The sequence below is a fragment of the Canis lupus genome, chromosome 18, assembly GCF_003254725.2.
Source record: "Canis lupus dingo isolate Sandy chromosome 18, ASM325472v2, whole genome shotgun sequence".
NCBI lineage: Eukaryota > Metazoa > Chordata > Mammalia > Carnivora > Canidae > Canis > Canis lupus.
This window is the reverse complement of record NC_064260.1, coordinates 21,536,505-21,559,450: the sequence shown is the minus strand read 5'-3', so window position 1 is coordinate 21,559,450 and position 22,946 is coordinate 21,536,505. Positions and strand designations below refer to the sequence as shown.

Below are 22,946 nucleotides of genomic sequence, written 5' to 3'. Positions count from 1 at the left end.
CTGCAAAGTTAGTATATGTCCATTAAAATGGAAAAGTGTGCAGGGATTGTATATTTCTACTACTTGAGCTGTGCTCAGTGCTTAGGGCTACATCATTTGCCGATACAGATGTTTATTCATTTATCCAAATAAAATTGTGTAGGAGAAAAAAGGATTAATACAAGTGAACCTGTTGAACTCATCATGTTTTATTGCCTTCTTCCATCCCCAAAAGTCTATAATATTATAATAAGTTATAAACGTACCTATAAGAAAGATGCATTCTCTTTCTTAGGCCAAGAGATAAGCTTTAGCAAGTGAAATCAAGACTCTGTAAAGCAAAATATCAACTTTAAAATGTAAAACTTAAAAATTATTCACAGAAAAAATAAAATGATGCTCAGGATTTAGAGAAAGTATTTTCAATTCTTTATATATAAATAATAACTGTGAGAATAATTCACAAAGAATATCGTATAGTAGGAAGAGGGTTAGGATAGAAATGAGACTTTGCTTCACGCTTCATTCCAACCTCCAAATCATACTCACTTATAAGGCAGTAAAGCTCATTAAAATTGTTTGCCCTTCACGTAAGACATGCTCTAGGTAATTAGGTGATCCACAGATTTCATTGCAGTTCAGAATATTCTCGGAATACTAGTAGCGGGATCAAGTTTGTTGGAAAATTGTACTATTTCGTGTAAATTTTTTGAGAGCTTATTAAGAACTATAAGGTAATTTATTTTATATTTCAATGAAACTTTTTTTCTTTTTTTCTTTTTTTATTTTTATTTTTTTTTTTCAATGAAACTTTTCATTGGGGAAGATTATAGTGCTTTAGAAATGATAGTTCTATTGCTCTTGTAAACTCTTAGACACTGAATAAAAATGAACCATGGGCAGTGATTGGTGTATTGGTTTGACTCTTATAGAGAGAACTAAAGTAAATAAAAGTAACTGAAGGACAAAAGTTTATTTCCCTCATGTAAACATTCTAGATATGAGACCTAATGTGGCGAGTCTCAATCTTCTAGGCTCCAGGGTCCTTCTCTCAGTTTTTCCGCCCTCTTCAGTACAGCTTTTCCATGTTGTGATCCAAGATTGCTGCTCCAACATACACACTGAGTTTTGCATCCTAGATAACAGGAAGGAGGCGCGTGGCAGTAGAAGGCAAGCCGTGGGCCTTTAAGTGTATGTTTGCAGATTGTACACATCGCTCACATCTGCATCCCTTGTCCGCAGCTTGGTGACCAGCCTTGCTGATTTGCATCAGGATGTGGGAATTTAATCCTCCTCAACGTAGGCATGCAGTCAAACAAAATAGAGGATTCTGTTACTAAAGAGAGAATACTAATTGCAAAATAATTAGCAGCTTATGAACAGATCCTCAGTTCCCTCTTCTTGACTTATTGAAGTTAATTCCAAAATGCTACTCACTTATCTGAGTGACTTCTATTCAAGTTCTTCAACTTGGAACTGAGGGAAAAATTCTTTTTTTTTCAAAAGATTTTATTTATTTATTAATGAGAGAGAGAGAGAGAGAGAGGCAGAGACACAGGCAGAGGGAGAAGCAGGCTTCTTGCAGGGAGCCCAACGTGGGACTCAATCCTGGGTCCCCAGGATCACACCCTGAGCTGAAGGCAGATGCTTAACCACTCAGCCACCCAGGCATCCCAAAAAAACTCTTTTTTATAGTACAATGTACATAAAATTATGTGCTTTATTGAATATCTCTTAGTCTCCCCTTAATGCATGTGTTTTGATCAGTATAATTAAATTATTTTCTGCAATGGAAATATTTATTATCTTACAATGAAAGAAAGTTCAGACATGTAAGTAAATGTTACACTTTGATATTCTAATTTTGGTTTACAGTAGTTACACATTTTTTTTGAAGATTGTTTCTTACCTGATGAAGTTGGACTTCCATGGCGAAATTTACAAACTTTACCAGAAGTCTTGCAATAGAGGTGGATTTAATTGGCTCCAATACTCACAACTTGTAGTGCTTAATATTTTGTATATCAAATGTTAACAAATCATAATGTCATCTCATTGTTTTGGTTCACATTGGCTTGTCATCACTGTTCTTTGCCCTTTGGACTTTTTATATACTGATTTAATTATTTACAGTAGTTTTATTACTCAAATCCATAAAGCCACATCCAGTAATAAAAATAGGTAACTGGAAATTATAGAATGGTAGTTTTATCATCTCACACATCAGCAGCTAATATCTAGTGAATAAACGAACTAATTGGATTGGTAATATTGAGACAATATTATTGATTAATAAATTTGTCCTCATTTGTTTAAGTGGTAGTATAAATGGTTGAGAGCTAATGTTTCTGTTTTAAATGTTATGCCTCCTGAAGGAGACCAAAGGATTGTAAATCCTGAGCCTGTGATTATGATTTTTAACTTTTTCTCCATTTCTGTTTTAGCAGGATTTTTTTTTTAAGGAAAGGATTTATTTTTCCATTATCATGCCTAGTGGTATAGTGATCATTTTCTCGATGTCCTACCTCTCTTACATCAGTCATTTTGTTTCCATGTCCATGATGAATGTATGATTTTAGACATTATTCTTAAATATTTATTTAAGAGCTTCTTGAAATGGAGCTTAAGAGCTTCACATTTTATTTTATGCTTCTACATTATCCATGTACCTTTAATGATCTATATTATTAACATGTAAATATGTGTAAAATACTATATCCCTAATTCTTTTTCAATTGTCAAGATGTTCATATCAGTTATTATTGCCTTTGTTTGGCATTTGAGACACTGATGAAACTTAACTAGTTCTTTCCTAAGTCATCGTGAATTTTATAAAGAAATGGCAGCTTCTTCTTGGAGGTACAACCAGTCTTTTTAAATTATTCCCTTGGGATCCTTCCCTAGAGTGTTACTTCCTGGAGGGCAGCTGTTGGTACTCACAGCAGGTGACTTAGTTCTTACAGCAACCAGCACATTGTAATCACTTAGTGAGGTTTTTTTCCCCCCCAATAAGTCAGTGAATCAAAGTTTCAAGAGAAGCTTTTCTTGACACAAATACGAACTGGCTGATGATTAGCAAAGTCATAATTATATATCTTCCATCTCTGTGCTCCATACTTGGTCTCATTTTTAAGGATGCCCTTTTACCACCATGCTCAATTTCAGCCCAGGCCTGTGTGTTTCTGTTATCTGAAGAATTAGAATCAAAAGACCCTGACGAAAATGTTCCCCCTTCTCAAATGCCTACTCTTTACCAGAAACCATACTATACATTCAATTCCATTCTTTGCCTTCAAATTACAAATATGACAGAAGCAAGAACAAATGCTTGGAAAGAAATCTGTACCATTTTGCTGTTTCCTAATCTTGAGACGGGAAAAGTCTTCCTTCAGTTAAAACTAATCAGATAGAGGGCAGCCCTGGTGGCTCAGTGGTTTAGCACCACCTTCAGCCCATGGTGTGATCCTGGAGACCCGGGGTCGAGTCCCACATCGGGCTCCCTGCATGGAGCCTGCTTCTCCCTCTGCCTGTCTCTCTCTCTCTGTCATGAATAAATAGATAAAATCTTAAAAAAAAAAAACAAAAAACCTAATCAGATAGAAACCAGTCAGTGGAGGGAGTACATGAAGAGATCAATAATAGTACAGTAAAAATACTGTAGTATTAAACATGTTTCCTTTGAGATATTCTTTCAGTTACTTCGCAGAAAACATTAAATGTATGCTTATTCTCTAAAGAAAGAACCAGTGATCTGTATGTAAAGTAGACTAAAATAAAATCATCAAAATCAATACTACTAAAATAACAATTTCACTGGATGAACTAACAAACTTAAGAGTGCAGATTATCCATCAGAAGAAAGAGGAAATACTCCCAGAATGTCAAAAATGTTTTAAAAAATTGTGTGAGAAACGATAACATATGGATGGGGACAATATGCAGTGAGGTGAACCATACATCATGTGTTCCCAAAGATCAAGTCAAAGCGTATGGATTAGAGATTAAAAAAAAAAAAAAAAAAAAAAAGCTTAATGGAAGAAAGCATTCAGGTTTGCAAAGAAATCTGTATATAATTGTAGATTTGAAAGGCTACAGTGTTTCTTTCATTAGAGGAGACAATACATTTATGTTGGTTAGGATAATGGACATAGGAATATTTTTTAGCAAAGATTTTTAAAGGATTTAGCCAAGATTTTCAAAACTCAAGAACATTTATACCAAAAAACTTGCTCAAGGAAATCCAAGAAGAGATTTCTAGGAGGCAGCTATTTATTTAATTTGGCCTCGAATACTGTTATGCTTAGCTTATGAGTGGACTTTGAAAACAGGTGGCTGAAATTTCCCCAGCAAGTGTGAAGCTTCCCATATAGCAGAGCCAGATTCAATTACGGATACGTGTTGATGTGCTGGCACAGTGTTAAGATCAGAATCTGAATGATTTTGAATGTGGTACATTCTCCAGTTTGCCACAATCCCGTTACTCCCTTGTTTTACTCTCAGCCTGTATCACCTATGCACACAACAGATAAAATAAAAAAAAATGTACAGGAGAGAATCTGTAGCATCCCAGCATTTAAGGGAAGGTGAGGGGAAGGGGGTGGGCATGTGGGATATGAATAACTGGAAATGAAGAAGGAGTAGCTTTCATAGTAGAAATAAATCATACAAAGAAGGACGTAAATTTAGTATATTTTGGATTCCAGATTAAATTTGGAATCTCCGGTTTCCTGTTATTCTTGCATGCTGGTCTATCAGCACTTAAGATTTGAATATACAGAATGATATATTCAAGTGCAATCTATTGATTTTGTTCATTATAATGATGATACATGGCCTCACTTAAAGGTAGAACAAACGTTCAGAGGTAATCAATTATTCCTTTGGAATATAACCTTTCAGTTGGCTGTATCTGAGTTAGTTTGTGGGGAGCTGTCGAGTTATAAGCTTTTCAATGGCTGTGATATAAGACCATTCCTCAGGGGCGTTTTATGATTTCTGTACTCCCATACTTAGATCAGTGGTATTTATATTCACCACTGGGTATAAAAATACTTCGTGACAGCCAGATTTAGCTGAAGCAGTTGCTGGAATAAAGGGTAAAATTAATGTCCCTTTGGATTGCAATGGATGATGAAAAGTTATGACTATGATTATGTAAACAAATTTTCCAATCGAGACTTAAAGGTGCAGGTGTAACTGGGCTAAGTTATTTGCTGATCCACAGTTCCATGCTGAGCACATACCTTACTGGAAACTTAAGACACTTATTCCTATGGCCAGTGTGCTAATTAATGTTAATATATTCTCTCCTCCAATTATGTGATCATTATGCCCTACAATTTTTTTAAATTTTATTTATTTATTCATGAGAGACACAGAGAGAGAGGCAGAGACACAGGCAGAGGGAGAAGCAGGCTCCATGCAGGGATGCCGATGCGGGACTCAATCCCAGGACCCCGGAGATCACGCCCTGAGCCAAAGGCAGACGCTCAACTGCTGAGCCACCCAGGCGTCCCACCTACTATTTTTCTAATAAAATACTAAGTATTCTTGATAAGCCAATTCAAGTACTACTTTCTCTGGAAGGTTTGTTGAGTTTTTTAGGTAGCGAATGGTATTTCCTTCCTCTGAGTGTCATAAACTAGTTGTCACACCTATCTGGTCTTGTGGTATAATACACCATTTGTATACAGGGATTAACTTTTCTCTTAAATTTTTAGCACCTTGAGATAAGGATCTTAGTCACTTTTTCTCTAGTATTAGTAATAGTTAGTAGGAGTAATTTTTGAGGTGATACCTATTAAATTGGGTAGGTTTCATATGTTTCAATACCCATAGTACTTACATAGCATTTGTAAAAATGTGTTTACTTTTTAAAGTGGCGCTCTATTTGCAAAGTAACTAGGAAACCTCTGGCAAGGATGGTGGAAGTGAAAATGTTTGGTTTCGAGGTTGGGTGGAAACAAGTTAAGACGGGAGTGGCAAAGCTGTCCTTGACCATGGACACAGTTTTCTCATCTTTTCTCACCTAAGCCTCCCTCTCTTGGCCCTTGAAACAGTCATGAGGACCAGCAGTAATGTCAAAAAAGGCAATGTGGTTCCTCCACATCCAAAACTGATTCGAGTTGGGAATAAGCAGGTTTAGAATATTTATATCCAATTCCTTCAAGTGCCATGAGAATCAGGATTTGGGGTTCCAAGTCAGGGCAGATCTGATAAGCTAAATTATTATGAATCTCTGTGATGATATCAGACTTATTGTATTTACTCCATCAAACTAAAGATGTGAATCTGCACATAATTAGAATAAGTAATAGTTGCTCAATTTCATTTCTGAAGAGGTGATAGCATTAAAATGGGTGCCTCTCTATGTAACATTTTTTTAAACTTTTTTTTCACCAGGAAAAGATATCTTAAATGTATAGAAGACAGGAAAGTATAATATCTCCATAATTGCTTCCTCTATTATTTGCTTAAATATTTTATCATAAATTAGTGATATGCCATTTCATTTCTGTATACTTCTGTATGCAATTTGTTTTTCTCCTTTAAATAAATGACAAGACATACATGTATGATCATTATACACCGTGTTATACAGTGGAGGGAGCAGAGTGTGATGGTTAAGAGATTGTATTCTGGAGTGCCACTGCCTGGATTTGAATCCCAGCTCGGCTATTTTCCTAGCTAAGTGATATTGGCAGTCATATAATCTCTCTGTGTTTTACTCTCTTGATCTGTAAAATAAAGGTAACAGTAATAACTACCTCACACAGTTACTGTGAAAACTAGTTAACACATATAAAGCATGTAGAACTTTCCCATCTTGTAATAGGTAATCAGGAATGTTAATGAGCATAATTTAAAAAATAATTATTAATTTATTATAATAAATTTAAGATTTATTTGAAACGATTTTAGCTCCAAGTGGAACCTGTTTGTATGTGTGTATTTGCTGACAATACTGAAGGGGTATTAGATTGAGCTATTTTCCATTTATTGTTATGAATATATATAATCCTTGCATTTGTATAAAAAACTTAAGACAATGCCTAACAAAATAAATACCTGAGTAGAATCTTCAAAAAACTATTTAAAAATATAAACACAATGCAGTGATTTGTCTTCATATCTTTGTAGATTTTGTCTAACCAGATTTGAAAGGAAAATTAAATGTCAAAAAATGAAAGAAAATGCTCCTAATGCAACATTTTTTTTTAAATTTTTTTTTAATTTTTATTTATTTATGATAGTCACAGAGAGAGAGAGAGAGAGAGAGAGGCAGAGGGAGAAGCAGGCTCCATGCACCGGGAGCCTGACGTGGGATTCGATCCCGGGTCTCCAGGATCGCGCCCTGGGCCAAAGGCAGGCGCTAAACCGCTGCGCCACCCAGGGATCCCCTAATGCAACATTTTTAAATGAAATTCCACATTCAAGTTCTCCTGAAATTTGAAATTCATTGAGGTTCTTAGTTTAGGTTTTAGAGACATCTGTCCCAACAAATCCTTAAATTCCCTGAAGGTTAGTGAAGCAGATTCCCCAGAAGGCTTGAGTTGTACCAGCAAGCTGCACTATTTTCTTAATTCCCAGAACAAGCAGAAAGAAAGCAGATCATTACAAACCCTTATTAACCTAATTCCAAGATCTATGTTTCTGACTAAATTTCAGATGAAATGATTTCAACCCCACAATTCCCATGTCGATAAGTTGAGTTGATTTATTTGGTACATTTTATTGTATTGATCGTGTTAAAAATTTGACCTGTCTGCGACATTTGGCTGGTCCCCTGAATTCCCTTGCATATTTATGTTGCTATTTATTTTCTTAGCAGAATCTTGTCTACATTAAAATTAATTCCAACATAATGCCCTATCTAAATGTCTTTTTGAAAGCCCAATCTTTCATGATTTTATTTTATTTTAGAGAAACAAATGTGATTGTAGAATGAGCTAGTAGAGGTATGCATCAAACAGCAACGCAGTCTATTCTAATTATTAATGAAAGAATTAAGCGAAAGTTTCTTTTCTTTTTTTTACACTATCTTATAATATGCGACCTTTATTTCAGACTCTGTTGATGACTGACATTGATTCCTCAAATAGGTGATGGCAGAGAAATCAAATATTAAATTGCTTCTGTATAATAATTGGTTTAATCAGAATTGTTTTGTGTATTAGTTTAAAATAAATGGTTTAAATATTTTGGATGCTATATGTTTGGATTGTAACAATACTCAACATATATATGCTTATTCTATACTAGGCAGTAAGTGTTTTATATACAGTGCACCTTTTAAAGTCCACACTAATCCATTCGGACATATACTATTATTTTAATGATTTTCAGATAAGACAAATGCAATTTAATGAGCTCAAGAGACCTGCCCAGTGTCACACACATGGTATTTGGCTATGCAGGGAATTGAATGTCATGCTGATGGTATGATCCATAGCGAGAGTCATGTGTCACTATTCTTGCCACCCTGCCTCTACCTGGGGCACCTTTGGGAGATGAGAAAGGGCCCTGATGTGGCTGTTATAAGACGGAAGGTTACAATCTTTTGAGAGTTTTGATTTAAAATTTTAATTTAGTATGCCTACTCATTATTCTGTCCATGTTTAATTATTTGGTTTGTATTTTATCTAATCAGCTTCCTCATTGACAGTTATTTGTTTAAGGTGATTTGCAGTGGGTAAAATATGAGCTGTAGGATTGAAAAGATTGTTAGACTTGGCATCATAAATCCTCACTGATCTGATCCACTATCTGCAGTGGTATTTACTATTGATACTTAAAAGTCTGCAGGCACCACTGTGTGAAATATAGCCACATTAAGGTTCGCTGGGGAGAAAACAAACAAACATGAAAGTAGTAAAAAGATAGCTTAGATTAGGTTCTGTTTCTTCTAGGATTTCTGCCTTTTGGTTTTTGAAGCTTTTAAAATTTTTTGAGTCTCTTTTGGCAGTTTTCTAACGCTTTGTGCTCTTGGGCATATACTCCCTTTGCAAGGATAGTTTAAACATTGATTCTCAGTTGTTGGGAGAAGTGGCATATATAATTCTCTTTTATATTCCATATCCACTTCTTTCTTTTCAAAGACTTTTTATTTAAAAAAAATGTTTTTAGAGAGAGAATGAGCTGGGGAAGGGGTCAGGGGAGAGCGGGGGAGAGAGAACCTTGAGCAGACTCCATGCCCAGTGCAGAGCCTGATGTGGGACTCCATCCCAGGGCCCTGAGATCATGGCCTGAGTTGAAACCAAGAGTTGGACGCTTAACCGACGGAGTCACCCCAGCACCCCCAGTTCTTTCTTTTCAGAAGTAGTGTATGGTACCTTTATTTAGAACTCTGTAAACATTTGTTAAGTTTGGAAAATTCACTGGCATCATATGGGCATTTTATACTTAACCTGTGTAAAAGTTAGTAGGCTGCACAAAGATAGGGACTGAATTGTTTTGAATGGTATCTTCATCCTTTTTTTGGTTTGCACATATTAAGTGCACCTCCTGATATAAGAATATTTAGTTATAAATTCTGTATATGTACTACTGAACTAGTATGTTTGTTAGTTCAGCTAATAGTTAATACTGTCAACTGATATATTGACAAGCCTCAAGAGAGGCTTTAAAAGTTTAGTGAGACTTTACAAAGTATAAGTTTAAGGGCATATGGCATTAAAAATCACTATAAGAAAAAGCATAAGCATTTTTCCGGGATGGTTAGTTATTAAATGCCTTTGGAAATTATGATGACCTCATATTACCATGGGAAATACCTCAATAAGTCACATGACCATGGGGCACTATTATTCAATAATAAATATAAATCCAAATTGATAATAGTAACTTTTTTGACTGACTCGTCTAATTGAACTAATGGGACCACAGTTCCTATGCTGTAATGAGACTAAAGAAGAGTCAGTGCTGGAAATAGAAGCATCGTCTCTGTCCTTAACTTTTTGTTTGGTGCAGCTTCCATTACGAGCATTTGATCTTTGATAATTATGAATTTGCAAAGATCTTCTAGAATTACTCGCCCATGTGAAATAGGTTAAACCAGAGAAGGTAACACGTAAATTTACATACCAAGGATAGAGTACTACAGTGAAAGTGACCATCCAGTGAGAAGACAGCCCTTAAGATGCCAGTGTAAGGGGTTTCCTCTCTCTTCTTGTGGGACCTGCAGTGTGACAGGTGACCTGAGACCAGTGCACAGCAGCCAGTAAGGCAGGTGGAGGGGAGTGGTAAATCAATCCATATAGTCCATATTAGAAGACTTTATTTTTTTTTCATATTTCATTTGCTAGTAATAGGAGTAAGTTCTAGTGTCTTCTTCCAACCCTCCAATGATTCTCTTGGAGACCACGGACACATGGGACATTCATTTTCATTTAAATTCTTATCAAAACGGTGGCCTTGATTAACAGTGAAGGAAAGTAAAAAGTAAAGTCTGAAATTGAGGCGTTAATGCCCAACTGATGTTTTAATTCATGTTCGGCTACAAATTGTCTGACTGATGTCTGTAGCTCTACACTACAAATGTATTGCCCTAAATTGAGGGGCAAATCATCAGGGGCAATGGCTTCGGTTAAGGAAAGACTCCCTTGGTAAATGCTTCTCTATACCAGCATTCCACCATTTACATGTTCTTGCAGTTACTTGGCATTTAAAAAAAAATTTGTAATAATTCTCTTTAAGTTAAAATTCATTGATTGCAGAATTAGAAATTTCAGAGCTAGAATGATTTTTACAGATCTTGTTCTCTTCCCTTTTTTTAAAAGAAAGAGAAAGAGAGGGAAGGAAGGAAGGAAGGAAGGAAGGAAGGAAGGAAGGAAGGAAGGAAGGAAGGAAGGAAGGAAGGGGGGAAGGAAAAAGAGTGAGCAAGGTTTGAGAATTGAAATGAAAATAAGAACCTAGATTCCTGACTGAGGCACTGTTTGTCCATTTACCAGATTGCTTCCAACTTTTGTGCTTGCTTCATACTGAAATAGAAAAAGCATAAGTTTGGCGGCCAGGAAACATAGGTTCAGGTTTATTTATTCACTCAGAAAACCTAAAAATGTGGCAGGCTAATACAGTTCTAAGCAATAGTCTAGGTGCCAGGGAAGCAACTAAACAATGCTAATGAGGCCTCTTGCTCTCGGGGAGATTGTATTTTAGTGTAATGAGATTGCAAATGTAGGGCAAAGAAAAGGTTAAATAATTGCAGTTAGATTAGTGCTCTGAAGGTGATAAATGGAGTAATATATTCAGGATTCTATGGGGGTAATTTAGATGGAGGATCTCCAAGAAAGGATTTTTCAACTGTGATCTGAAAAATGCACTAGTGCTGTGAAAGGGAGTCAGGAAGACATGAGGCAAAAGAAACAGCAAGCACAAGGATATTTGGACCAGGAAGAGCATGGTAGTGGAGAGACCAGAAAACAGGCCAGGTATGGTAGGAACATCATGGGCAAGGATATGAAAAGTGGAAGAGTTGTCAGGCGGGAAATACATCATATGGAGTCTTGCAGGCCATAAGTAGGTTTTCATTTCATGTGAGTATGGTGGGGATATTGCAGACCTGGAGTCTAGGCTCTATGATTATACCTTAATTATATGGCATTAGGCACTCTTTGCCTTGGATATCAAGGGAAAATGATTGATCTTTCTCCTCTGTATTTTTTTTTTTAAATCTTTTGCTCTGACAATATTTAATAAAGTATATTTGTCTATTCTAATATTTAGAATATAAAACTGTGCTTTTAATTTTTTAGAAGTAGAATGGCTTCATTTAAATGTTTTCTTTTTGTAATATAAATAAGACGGTATGGTTTCCATGGAGAAGTGCTGTATTGAACTTCTAGACTCTCTAAAATCACATAGTTCTTTTCATATGTAAAATACCATTTCATAATTCCTTAGTGGAGAAAAATATCCTATCAGACTTTCCCCAAAATTTAGTTTACATATTTATATATAAAAATATATACATTTAAATAACTATTTAAAATAAAATAAAACTATTTAAATAGATATACATAGGATAGTATGACATGCTTTTCTTATGCAGGTGGTTTGAAAATCTCATATGCCATGTGGCATGTTTTAAACCAGGCCACAACCCTTCCTGTGAACACACTTACCTGTATTGGGATTCCTCAATGAGAAGGCTCTCATTCTCCTTGTGTGCTAGGTCCTGGGATAGGTGGTTTACAAACCTTCATCCATCATGCAAACTAAAATTACATCAATCTATTTTGAGGATGTTCTCAGATTCTGTATTTTAGCTTGTTTGAATGTTATCATGGTAATCTTTATCAGCAAGCCACCTTAATACACTTCATTTAAGCAACGTCTATTTTGTTTTTTTAATATAATTTAATAAACAAATTATTGCAGTGACTAGTATCCCTCTTTCAGTTAATTTAGTTTGGTTTTATTTCACATCCATACTTGCTTTTCACTCCCTGTCCTATTTGGAAACAGTATATATACAGTGTGTGTGTGTGTGTGTGTGTATAATATATTGCTTTAATACCCTCTACAATACTTCTTAACTTGCTCTGTTTGTTATCGTGGAGTTTCAGCAGCTTACTCTTCCCTTTTCCCCTCAAAGTCTGATTATTTCAGCCTGTTTCTTCTATCTCTTTTCTATGTCATAATTAGTAATAGAAGATTACGTGAAGGTTTAACAATGAATATAATCTTTAAGAACTAGAATTGTTTCGGGCACCTGGGTAGCTCAGTGGTTGAGCTTCTGCCTTCTGCTCAAGGCATGATCTCGGAGGTCCAGGATCCAGTCCCCCATGGGGCTCCCCGCAGAGAGCCTGCTTCTCCCTCTGCCTGTGTCTCTGCCTCTCTCTGTGTGTCTGTCATGAATAAATAAATAAAATCTTAAAAAAAAAGAACTAGAATTGTTTCTTTGATTTTTCTTTTGACTACTAATGTTATAAATTTGCTTTTCATGTTAACTTTAAAACTTTTTTATTAATGCTTTGAGTAAATTGCTTCTGAAGAATTAATGTCATACTTTTTCTGCAAGGTAAACCTGAGGAATTATAACTTTTTAATTACCTGAAGAACTAGAGAAATCCTCTGAATTCATTTTTAAAAACCTCTTGTTTCTTCATCGAACATATTATGATTCGCTAAACTCATACATTTCTGCAAAGGCAATATGGGCATTTATTAAATTTATAATTTAAAAATGCTCTTCTTATGATTTAGTAAAACAAAGTTCAAATGTTATATTGAATCTTTACTATGTAATTTAGACTGTCCTTCAATTTGTGTTTCTTTTCTAATACTAGTCATCCAGGGGATACTTCCCTGAATCATACCATATTCAAGGTGAAAATAGCGACGTAAACCAATTAAGTCAAGAGACACAACAATGTTCTTACTGCCACTGTAACTGGATTCATTATTTAATATTCGGCTTGGCCTTACAACCTGACCAGAATGATTAGGCTGGTTGATGCTCAGCACCTTTTTCTCTCTATTCATTATTCATTAATTTGGCATGGTCAGCTGGCAGCTATTTTGATGAATTTCCATTTCTAATTGATGCAAATAATTTACTACTAAAAAGAAGACTTTCAGGGCACCTGATTGGCTCAGTCAGATAAGCATCTGACTCTTAGTTTCAGTTTAGGTCACGATATCCGGGTTGGGGGATTGAGCACTGAGTCAGGCTCTGCACTCCATACAGAGTCTGTTTGAGATTCTCTCTCCCCCTCTCCCTCTGCCCTTTACCTCTCTCTCTCTCTTTCTCTCTCTCTGTCAAATAAATAAATCTTAAAAAGAAGGAGGCTTTCCTCTGTAGGGTCAGAACAGGTACCCAGCTTTAACTAATGGAACATCACAGAATGGTTAAGATACCAAGGGTAAACTAGTGGTTACATAGGCAACATTGCTTTTTAATCCATGGAGTTGATGCCAACATCCTGGTATACCAGACTTTTTAGATTTAGTGACTAAGAAAGTCTATTTTAAATATATGCATGGTAATTATTTATATTGGATGATATAACATGCCTAAAGGGCATATATCCAAATTTTTATTTGATATTGGGAATACTAGTAAAACTAACTAACTAACTAACTAAATAAATAAATAAATATCTAAAATCAGTTATGGCTACATTGTGTTAAAGTTGCAGATCTCTGTTATAAAAATATCTTTGAAATAGTTATGAAAAAGAAAAAGATGTGTTTAGAGGCAGAAATTTTAAAACACATACTGGAGAAGTGTACACCAGGCTATAGTCTCTAGTTATGTAAGTATTTGGATCATTACACAAGAACTAATTTATTTAACTCCTTTCACTAGGGAGATTGAAATACCAATTGTATTACTTATATAGAGAGTCTCAGTGAACCATTCTTACTCAGTATCAACTAATACTTGCACAGTGTTATGGAACAGAAAAATAAGAGAGCAAGGGAGCTAAACTTAACCATGGTATGATTGTGAACAGAGTTTCTAGTTGAGCATGTGCAATGTGAATTGTGACAGTGATTAAGATACTTTCTATTGCGATTTAGGTAAAATATATATAAGCTTTTATTTTCTAAACATTTTGCTATCAGTTAAAAAAATAAATAAACATTTTGCTATCAGTAGAATATTTTTTACATTTTAAGTTCATGTGAAAAAGGTAACAAGACATTAAAGGTAACAAGACATTAAAAACAAATATATTAGATACCAATTTTACAAACGTTTCATTTGAGATCAATGTATTAAATATGCAAGAGCCTTTTGCGTCTGTCACAGACTTATTATTTTGCCTTTCCAAATTAAATTTGCTAATATGTACTGCTTGTGAAATTGAATGGCCTACCCATTCAAAACTGGCTTGTACTTGGGTCTCTGAGTGATCTAATCTATTATTTAATGATTGGAATTATATTGAGATGAATAGTATGAGAAACATACTTATCATGTTTCACTTATGTGTTCTAATAAATGCATTCAATTATATTTTAGAGTAGGCCCATTCAGTTTCTCTGTATACATTTATATATGGTAGTCTGTAGAATTCAAGAGACAAATTTATGGGGGAAAATGTTGGAAAGAGATATGCTTATTTTTTCTTCTTGTATGTTCTGGTAAATAGGAAATTTCAACTGCAGGAGAATTTATTTGAAACTTTTTTTTTTTTTTGAAACTTTTAATTAACATATTAAACAACATATGTTAAGCTTTTCTTCAAATTCCTTTTCTCACTTTTTTGTATCTAATATTTGCTATATTTTCATTATATCATATAATGCCACAATATATCAAGATGGGCAGAGACATAGCTAGTGATGGTATCATCATAAGTCACAGTAATTTCATAGGTTTAAGGAAATAAATGAGGTACATTTAGAAAGTCTAATATCTTCATGAAAATAATTCATGGAGACTATAACAGGGAGAACCACAGAGAGAAGCTGTATTATTTTTTTTCTTTATATACTTACCAACTATGCATTAAAACTAGTCCCGATACATGATTATACAAATTGAGAAGTACATTATTAATTTTTAAAAATTATTTTGAAAACTACCTTTGTTTTAGTTATTCCTAAAAGCTCTTTATATGGTGATTTAAAAGTGTCAGAATCTCTATAAAGTGTATTTAAAACTTGGTGTTTAAAAAAATAAAAAACTTGCTATTTTTAAGTGTGAGAGGATTCAGAGGAAACAACTTTAACTTTAGTAAGATAATCATATAATGCTTAATAGCACTCTACAAAGGACGTAAAACAAAAATTAATATTTTTTCATTACAATTACATGTTCATTGTATTATTGGAAAAAGCAAGAGAACACAAACATGAAACATAGTTATATTTCATAACTACAAAACCAACAATAGTTGGTTAATAACACACGATTGTATCTGTGATAATTGTGACGTGCTATTGTTGAACATTTAACTTGTTTCCAGATTTAGATAGTGAACTTGTTTCCAGATTTAGATTTCTATTTCTCTAAATATCTCAGGCTACTAATGTGTTCTTTAGTCATTTAAGTTTTCAGAGCTGTATGGACAGTTGTGCATTTAGTTCTTCGTAAACCTGCTGACTTTATGTTGTTGGCACTTTCTTCCAGCCTTCTTAGGAAATTTTCTGGTTGTCCAATTATGTCTTTTCTCTTCTTTATCACTTGCATCATCACTGTAGTGTGCTGCCAAAAAGAGTCCAATTTGATTTGTTTTTTCAGTTTGGTTTTGAGGAGATTACCTTTGGAAGATGGAAAACAGTGTCTAACATTGAGTTGAAAATAAAAGTATGAACTTAAATTTTAAAAAGGACAGAGTTTAAAATAACTGTATTTGAACTGAAAAAAATATTTAACATAATTAGCAAAAACAACAAAAATGTTACAGAGATACATTTTGGATAAATGAATGTGATTCTCTTTTCCTGCCAGGGGAGGGCCATAAGCTAATTCATTATCAAAAGCCTAGTTTGAATAGGTAGAAAATTAATCTTCAACCTTAAACTCCTATGGGCTTTTCTTGAATCATTATTGATTGGAGCTTACCTGCTACCTCAGGAGACAGAAATGGTTGCAGTTAGGATGTACTTGTGCTTAGTTACAGAAGATCCTTTCTGGTATACTTTATTTTTAAAACAAAACAGAACAAAAATTTACAAATGGAAAGCTTGCAAAAATCAAGGGAACATGATACAAAATAATCCTTCATTGCTAGCTTTTGGCAGTCATGTTTACCAAAAGTGGTCAAGCCAAGAATTGTCTGCAACTGCATATAAAAATTTAGTAACATAGATAGTGAAATTTATATTGAGGGGTAATTTTAATTCAATTGTATTTAAAGGAATAAATTCCATTCTGTAAATGCATATTTTAATAAGTACTATGTATGAAAAAGCTCTGGTGTCCTTAGGATGATCCTGAGTGACTCCAACATTGAAGAAATGAGAGAAGTTAGATTTTAATGTGATTAATATAAAGATAATGCTAATTCTGATACCCGAATGTAATTTGTGTACCTGATGTCATCATGGTACTATATTCTATTTATTTTTTTATTTTTACAATATTTCTTCTATGGGGTTTCTTTTTTTTTTTTTACTGTGATATACTTAATATATAGCATAATAGTTTCAAGTGTATGACACAATTACTGATATTGGTATATATTGCAAAATGAGTAGCACAGTAAGTCTAGTTAGATGTCATCATGGTACTATATATATACATATATATTAAGATTTTACTTATTTGAGAGAGCAGAGGCACATGAGCAGGGGAGGGGCAGAGGGAGAAGCCGATTCCCCTCTAAGCAGGGAGCCAGACATAGGACTCTATTCTGGGACTCAGGATTGTGACCTGAGCCGAAGGCAGATGCTTAACCAAGTGAGCCACCCAGGCACCCCGGTACTGTATTTTTAAATATTCTTATACATCTATTTTTTTGAAGACTGTGCATTTGTCAAATGAAGAATGAATGTGGAGTATCTGTTATCTTAAGTTGTAACATTCTTTTTATTGTCTGTCTTCTCTAATACAGCCTGAAAAAAATGAGAGTGAGCCAGGCAGCCAGAGGATAAAACCTGTTTTTATTGATGATGCTAATTTTGGACGACAGATATCCTATCAACATGCAGCAGTCCATATCCCCACTGACATCTATGAGGGCTGTAAGTAAACGGATTTGAACTGCTGTTGGAATACCACAGTCTTGTCTGTTTTTGTTCTCCGATTTGATACCGTTTTGTTTAAGTGTTCTGTAAGATTCTGTGCTCAACTCCCTATAAAAGAAATTGGATTTTCATGAGCAGTTTATGTTCGTGTAACCGCACCCTGAATATTTGTAGGAGAGTCCACATCCTTTGGAGATGTCCTTGTTGAGGAAGTCATTCTGCCTTCCCAGTGGCCATCAGAACTGAAAATTAGTAAGATTGGGTTTTTAAAAAATCCAAATTACGTAGCACAAGTGTTTATAATGCAAGTATACTTATACAAAGTGTAAAGGGAGAGAGCGGTACATTTCAAACTTAAAACCCACATCTTAAGGTTTCCTGTATGTGTCTGGCTGCCTCACCGCAGCTTATAAATAAAGCACGTGCCTCCCAATACGCTGTGGGCTCAAGATGAATGTGGGAGAAAGACTGAAGTAGAAAAAAAAAAAAAAAAGACTGAAGTAGAGAACCACTGAGTGGAAGACTTGCTGAGAAGGCTCCACTGAGAGAAAGGGAGGGGAAGGAGCTCCTTAGGCAGACAGGACAGGGCCTGGGCCAGGGGCCCGAGATGCCCTCTGTTAGTAAGGGCAGAGCCTGGAAGCTGGCGAAGAATTGCCCCGAGGACAGTTTGCATGGATGAGGACCACCCGAGACCCAGAGAGCAGGGTCCTTGTTCAGTCACGCCCCTGTGTTCCGGGTCCACCATTCTCTAGGCAGTTCCTACTCTGCCTTCTTGCCTAAGTAACAGGTAAGAAGAAAGGACCACCTGAGAGATCTTTAAGAGTGTGTGTCTTCTGTTCCCCTTAAGTGGAGAATCTGTGCGGTGATTGGATACCCAGAACCGCGTGGGGTCTGGAGCCAGGTGGCCTGAGTTCAAAACTAGATCTTTGTACTTTTTAAAAGATGTTATTTACTTGAGAGACAGAGAAAGAGAGAGAGAGAGAGAGAGATTGAGCGCAAGCAGGGAAGGGGGGTGGTGTGCAGAGGGAGGAAGAGGAGCAGACTCCTCGCTGAGCAGGGAGCCTGAAGCGGGGCTCCAACCCCCGACCCGAGGATCGAGGATCGTGACCTGGGCTGGCAGTAGACACCTGATCGCCTGAGCCACCCAGGCGCCCCATCACATGCTGTATTTTTTCTCTGACAAATCCTTTAAATTTCTGGGCAAGGGTTTTCTCACCTATAGAATGGGGTTAAGATTACTAACCTAAAAGATGACTGAGGTTAAAGTATATTAATCTACTTGTTTTCCAGCCTAGGAGTAGGTGCTATTTAACTGTTTATTGTTACTGTTCATTACAATTGAAGTTTATTTAAGCACAGGGGACTGAGTACAGGACTAAGAAAATAAATGATGATTTGTATTTTGGATTCACTCTGAGATTGATTAAGAGAATTTGAAGTGCATGTGTCATTCTTTTCATAACAAATCTCATCTTGATCAAATTATTGCATTCTGTTTTTTAATTTTTTAAAAATATATAATGTTTTTTTTCCTATCAGTTCTTTTAAGATATTAAATGTATGGTCTTTCACTATTGACAATAGAAACAAAATGATGTGTATAGGTAGTTTCTATTGTTACATGAGAATTAAACATAATTCGACTTACAGCACTATTGCGAATTCCAAGTTCTTTTAGGAATTACCTGGGATTTAAGTTCATATTTTTTCTTTTAACTTGGCTTATTGTGTACTTTTTAAAAGAATTCTCTTGATACTTGCAATTACATTTTGTAACTGTTAAAACTATTCAGATCATACTGAGCTATACGATACTCATTCTTCAAAAAATATTTCATCTGTATTCATTTCAGATTTTTTATCACCAGTTGTTTTTTTTGGGTATGCCAACAAAATAATCTTTTAACTTAAAGATTGTATCTTTCTATTGAATTCACATTAGAAGAACAAACATACTGGCTGGATATAGAAGTTTTGAGTCAAAATATTTTTTTGTCCATACTCTTGCGGATATCCTTGGCACTGTTTTTTTGACCTGTATTACTATGTTGAAGAAACTGTAGGCCAGGGTCCGTGTTTTCAGTTTGTTACAAAGCTGTCATTATTGTGTTTCTGTTTTGTTGCCTCATCTTTGGGGATTTTTTTTTCTTCTAAAAATCAGTATTATTAAGAAGATACTCAAAGTCACTGATTTTACATAGCATAAGTGCACACAATTTATGTAATACTTTGTTAAAATATTTATTTAGGGGATGCTTGGGTGGCTCAGCGGTTGAGCATCTGCCTTCGGCTCAGAGCGTGATTCTGGGGTCTGGGATCAAGTCCCACGTTGGGTTCCCTGCATGGAGCCTGCTTCTCCCTCTGCCTGTGTCTCTGCCTCTCTCTCTATGTCTCATGAATACATAAATAAAATATTTTAAAAAATAGAATATATATTTACATGGAGAACTTGTATGTAAAGAAACTAAAGCAAGAACCACTATGACTGAAATAAATATGGCATGAACGGAACCCTGGCTCCTTCACCGCCTACGTTCTTAGAGAGGAAGTCTGTCCAGTATTAGCAGGCAAGATGGATTCTCTGAGCGAGTCCATAGATTGCTGTTTATCATTCCCAAAGAAAAGAAAAATAACAAGGTTAACTGTATTATGGTTTGAATCTGCTTGCTTGTGGATTCAGCAGTTTGGGGAGGTAGGGATGGGTGCTTTGGAGAGCTTTGCCTGAGTGCTGGTTCTCCCTAATTCTCCCCCAGGTTGATAGGGCAGCAAGAGCCAGTGGGCCACAGCACTGTTCTTTGCTGGGCATGAACACCTTTCACTGGTGAGGCTTGGAAAGAGGGCTTGCGCATAGTTCCTGGTGTGTATGGCACATGAGGTGCCCCTCTATGGCCTGGAGCTTACTTCCTGGTCGTGAGACAGCACTTCAGACCAGTATGGTATACAGACTCAGTTACCCCACTGGCCTATTCAGCCAGTTCCCTACCTTCAGAGGCACAAAATAATGAGGCTCTTCATACTTTCTCTCACTCCCATTCCTATAGAGCAGTAAATCTTTTTTTTCTTTTTTCCTCTCTCTGTAGAAAAATTTCCCTGCGGTTCAGGAAATCTAATAGGGAGTGTCAAGAAATCCTCAAATTTTTCATTGCATTCTCAAGGAAGGCTATGGGTACTTGACACATTTTTAAAAATCTCCCCTTTCTAAAAAGCATTTACCATGGTGGCAAATTTTAATATAACATAAATATTTAATATAGAAAATGAAGGTCTCCAGAAATAGGACCTCTTGAAGCTAATCATGATTAACAGTTTGGGGCCATAGTCCTATAGAATAACTTTAAATGCAGGAACTAATCGTCCAAATGAGATTTTTCACACTGCTCTTCAACTTGCTTTATTCCTCAACTTAGAGATTCTTGTTAAAGTATTAGAAGAAGACTGCAAATAGGAGAAAGGTTTCCCTTCCAGAGTAGGTTACCCAGACAAAATAAAGATAAAGTGACCTTGCTTAGTTTCTCAATGAAAGGTTCGAGAAATAAATGCAAAAATACATCTCATTTTTCCCCTAGATCGTTACTGCCTAATTTACCAGCCTACTAAGTTTCCTCGTGCATACCTATTGTGAACAACAGAGGCTGAAAGACTCCACAGTTCAGTTGGCCCGGTTCATTTAATAACACCACTTTTTTTGAGTTGAGTAGTTGCTTGACTCCATGCTAACCGTTTTTAATGTAATATTTCCCTTATTTACTATAACATAGTTCGGGTAATTTTGAAGAAGGGGAAAACTGAAGCAGTCTTTGAGGAAAGGCCATATTATTAGTAAGGGATGGGATAAACTTCAGATAAAGTCTAATTCCCATCTTTATATTTTTAGTCACTATAATTGAAATTCCTGATATTGTACATTTGAGTTAATTTTAACTCTTCTGTTATACTGAATTGTCCACAATAATGTACTCTGCCTGAGAATCTTTATTTTCTTACTCTTTTTCCCCTCTTTATTTGATTTTTTTCTTTTTAATTTAAGTTGCATTCATATTAAAGTCTTCATCTAAACATAATTTTTAAAATAATATTAAGTGTGACATGGCATACATAAGCCAAGCCTTTTTTTTTTTTTTTTTTTTTTTTTAGTGTATTGCAAAAGAGTTTTGAATTTTAGAAGTATTTTTCTTTCCGGTTTAGAGTAAACTGTACATATCTACAGAAGATGATTTTAATAATCTTAGGGAATACAAAATACTTTGATTTTGAAACAAAGATAAAATATTTAAATACGTGTTTCCAGAATCAGGGTCCACTTCTGGATTCTCTATTCTGTTCCACTGATCTATGTGTCTGTTTTGTGCCAGTACCACACTGTCTTGATGACCACAGCTTTGTAGTACAACCTGAAATCTGGCATTGTGATGCCCCCAGATATGGTTTTCTTTTTTAAAATTCCCCTGGCTATTCGGGGTCTTTTCTGATTAAGAACTTATTAAACTCAACACCAAAGAAACAAACAATCCAATCATGAAATGGGCAAAAGACATGAACAGAAATCTCACAGAAGAAGACATAGACATGGCCAACATGCACATGAGAAAATGCTCTGCATCACTTGCCATCAGGGAAATACAAATCAAAACCACAATGAGATACCACCTCACACCAGTGAGAATGGGAAAAATTAACAAGGCAGGAAACAACAAATGTTGGAGAGGATGTGGAGAAAAGGGAACCCTCTTACACTGTTGGTGGGAATGTGAACTGGTGCAGCCACTCTGGAAAACTGTGTGGAGGTTCCTCAGTCCTAAGACATGCTTGGGAATGTGTCTTGATTAAAAAATAAATAAATAAAATTAAAATAAATAAAAGAAGAAGGTAAAAAACTCTGTCTTGGATTATTTATTTAGTCTCATTTATCTTAATATTGGTTTCTCCCCTTTGCTGAAATCTCATCAGTAAGACTCTGACCTTGCCTGGCCTCTACTCTTTTAAAATTCATATTCCATGAGATGGGCTGTGTGAGTAAATGACACAGGAGTAAAATAAAAAATGTCAACAAGATCTTGAAATTTAATAATTACTGGTATTCTTGCAGTTTATTGGAACATATCAGATTTACAGGATTGTTCTAGGTTTCTGAATTTAATAAATGTGAAAGCTGACTTTAATTGAAGGCTTAACTGAAGGGAAACGGCCTCTTCTTTCACTGAGACAATGTGTGACTATATTCTCATAAGGAATTTCATGTTCTAATTTCTCAAAGGCAATTACTTTTTAAAGTCCCAAGAATTGAAATGTGATTATCTTTGCTCATTGATATATTTAAAGTTTTA

At 35.4% G+C, this 22,946-nt stretch overlaps 1 protein-coding gene across 8 annotated transcripts in view; it reads left to right on the top strand.

Annotated features, from left to right (window-relative positions):
* Positions 1 to 22,946, top strand: part of CACNA2D1 (calcium voltage-gated channel auxiliary subunit alpha2delta 1) — a 476,780-nt gene that overhangs the window by 284,224 nt on the left and 169,610 nt on the right. For all 8 annotated transcript variants that reach the window (XM_025449554.3, XM_025449559.3, XM_025449557.3 and 5 more), the window contains exon 6: positions 17,490 to 17,619. In XM_025449554.3, coding sequence (XP_025305339.1) covers positions 17,490 to 17,619 — 130 coding nt within the window. The remainder of the gene's footprint in view (positions 1 to 17,489; positions 17,620 to 22,946) is intronic.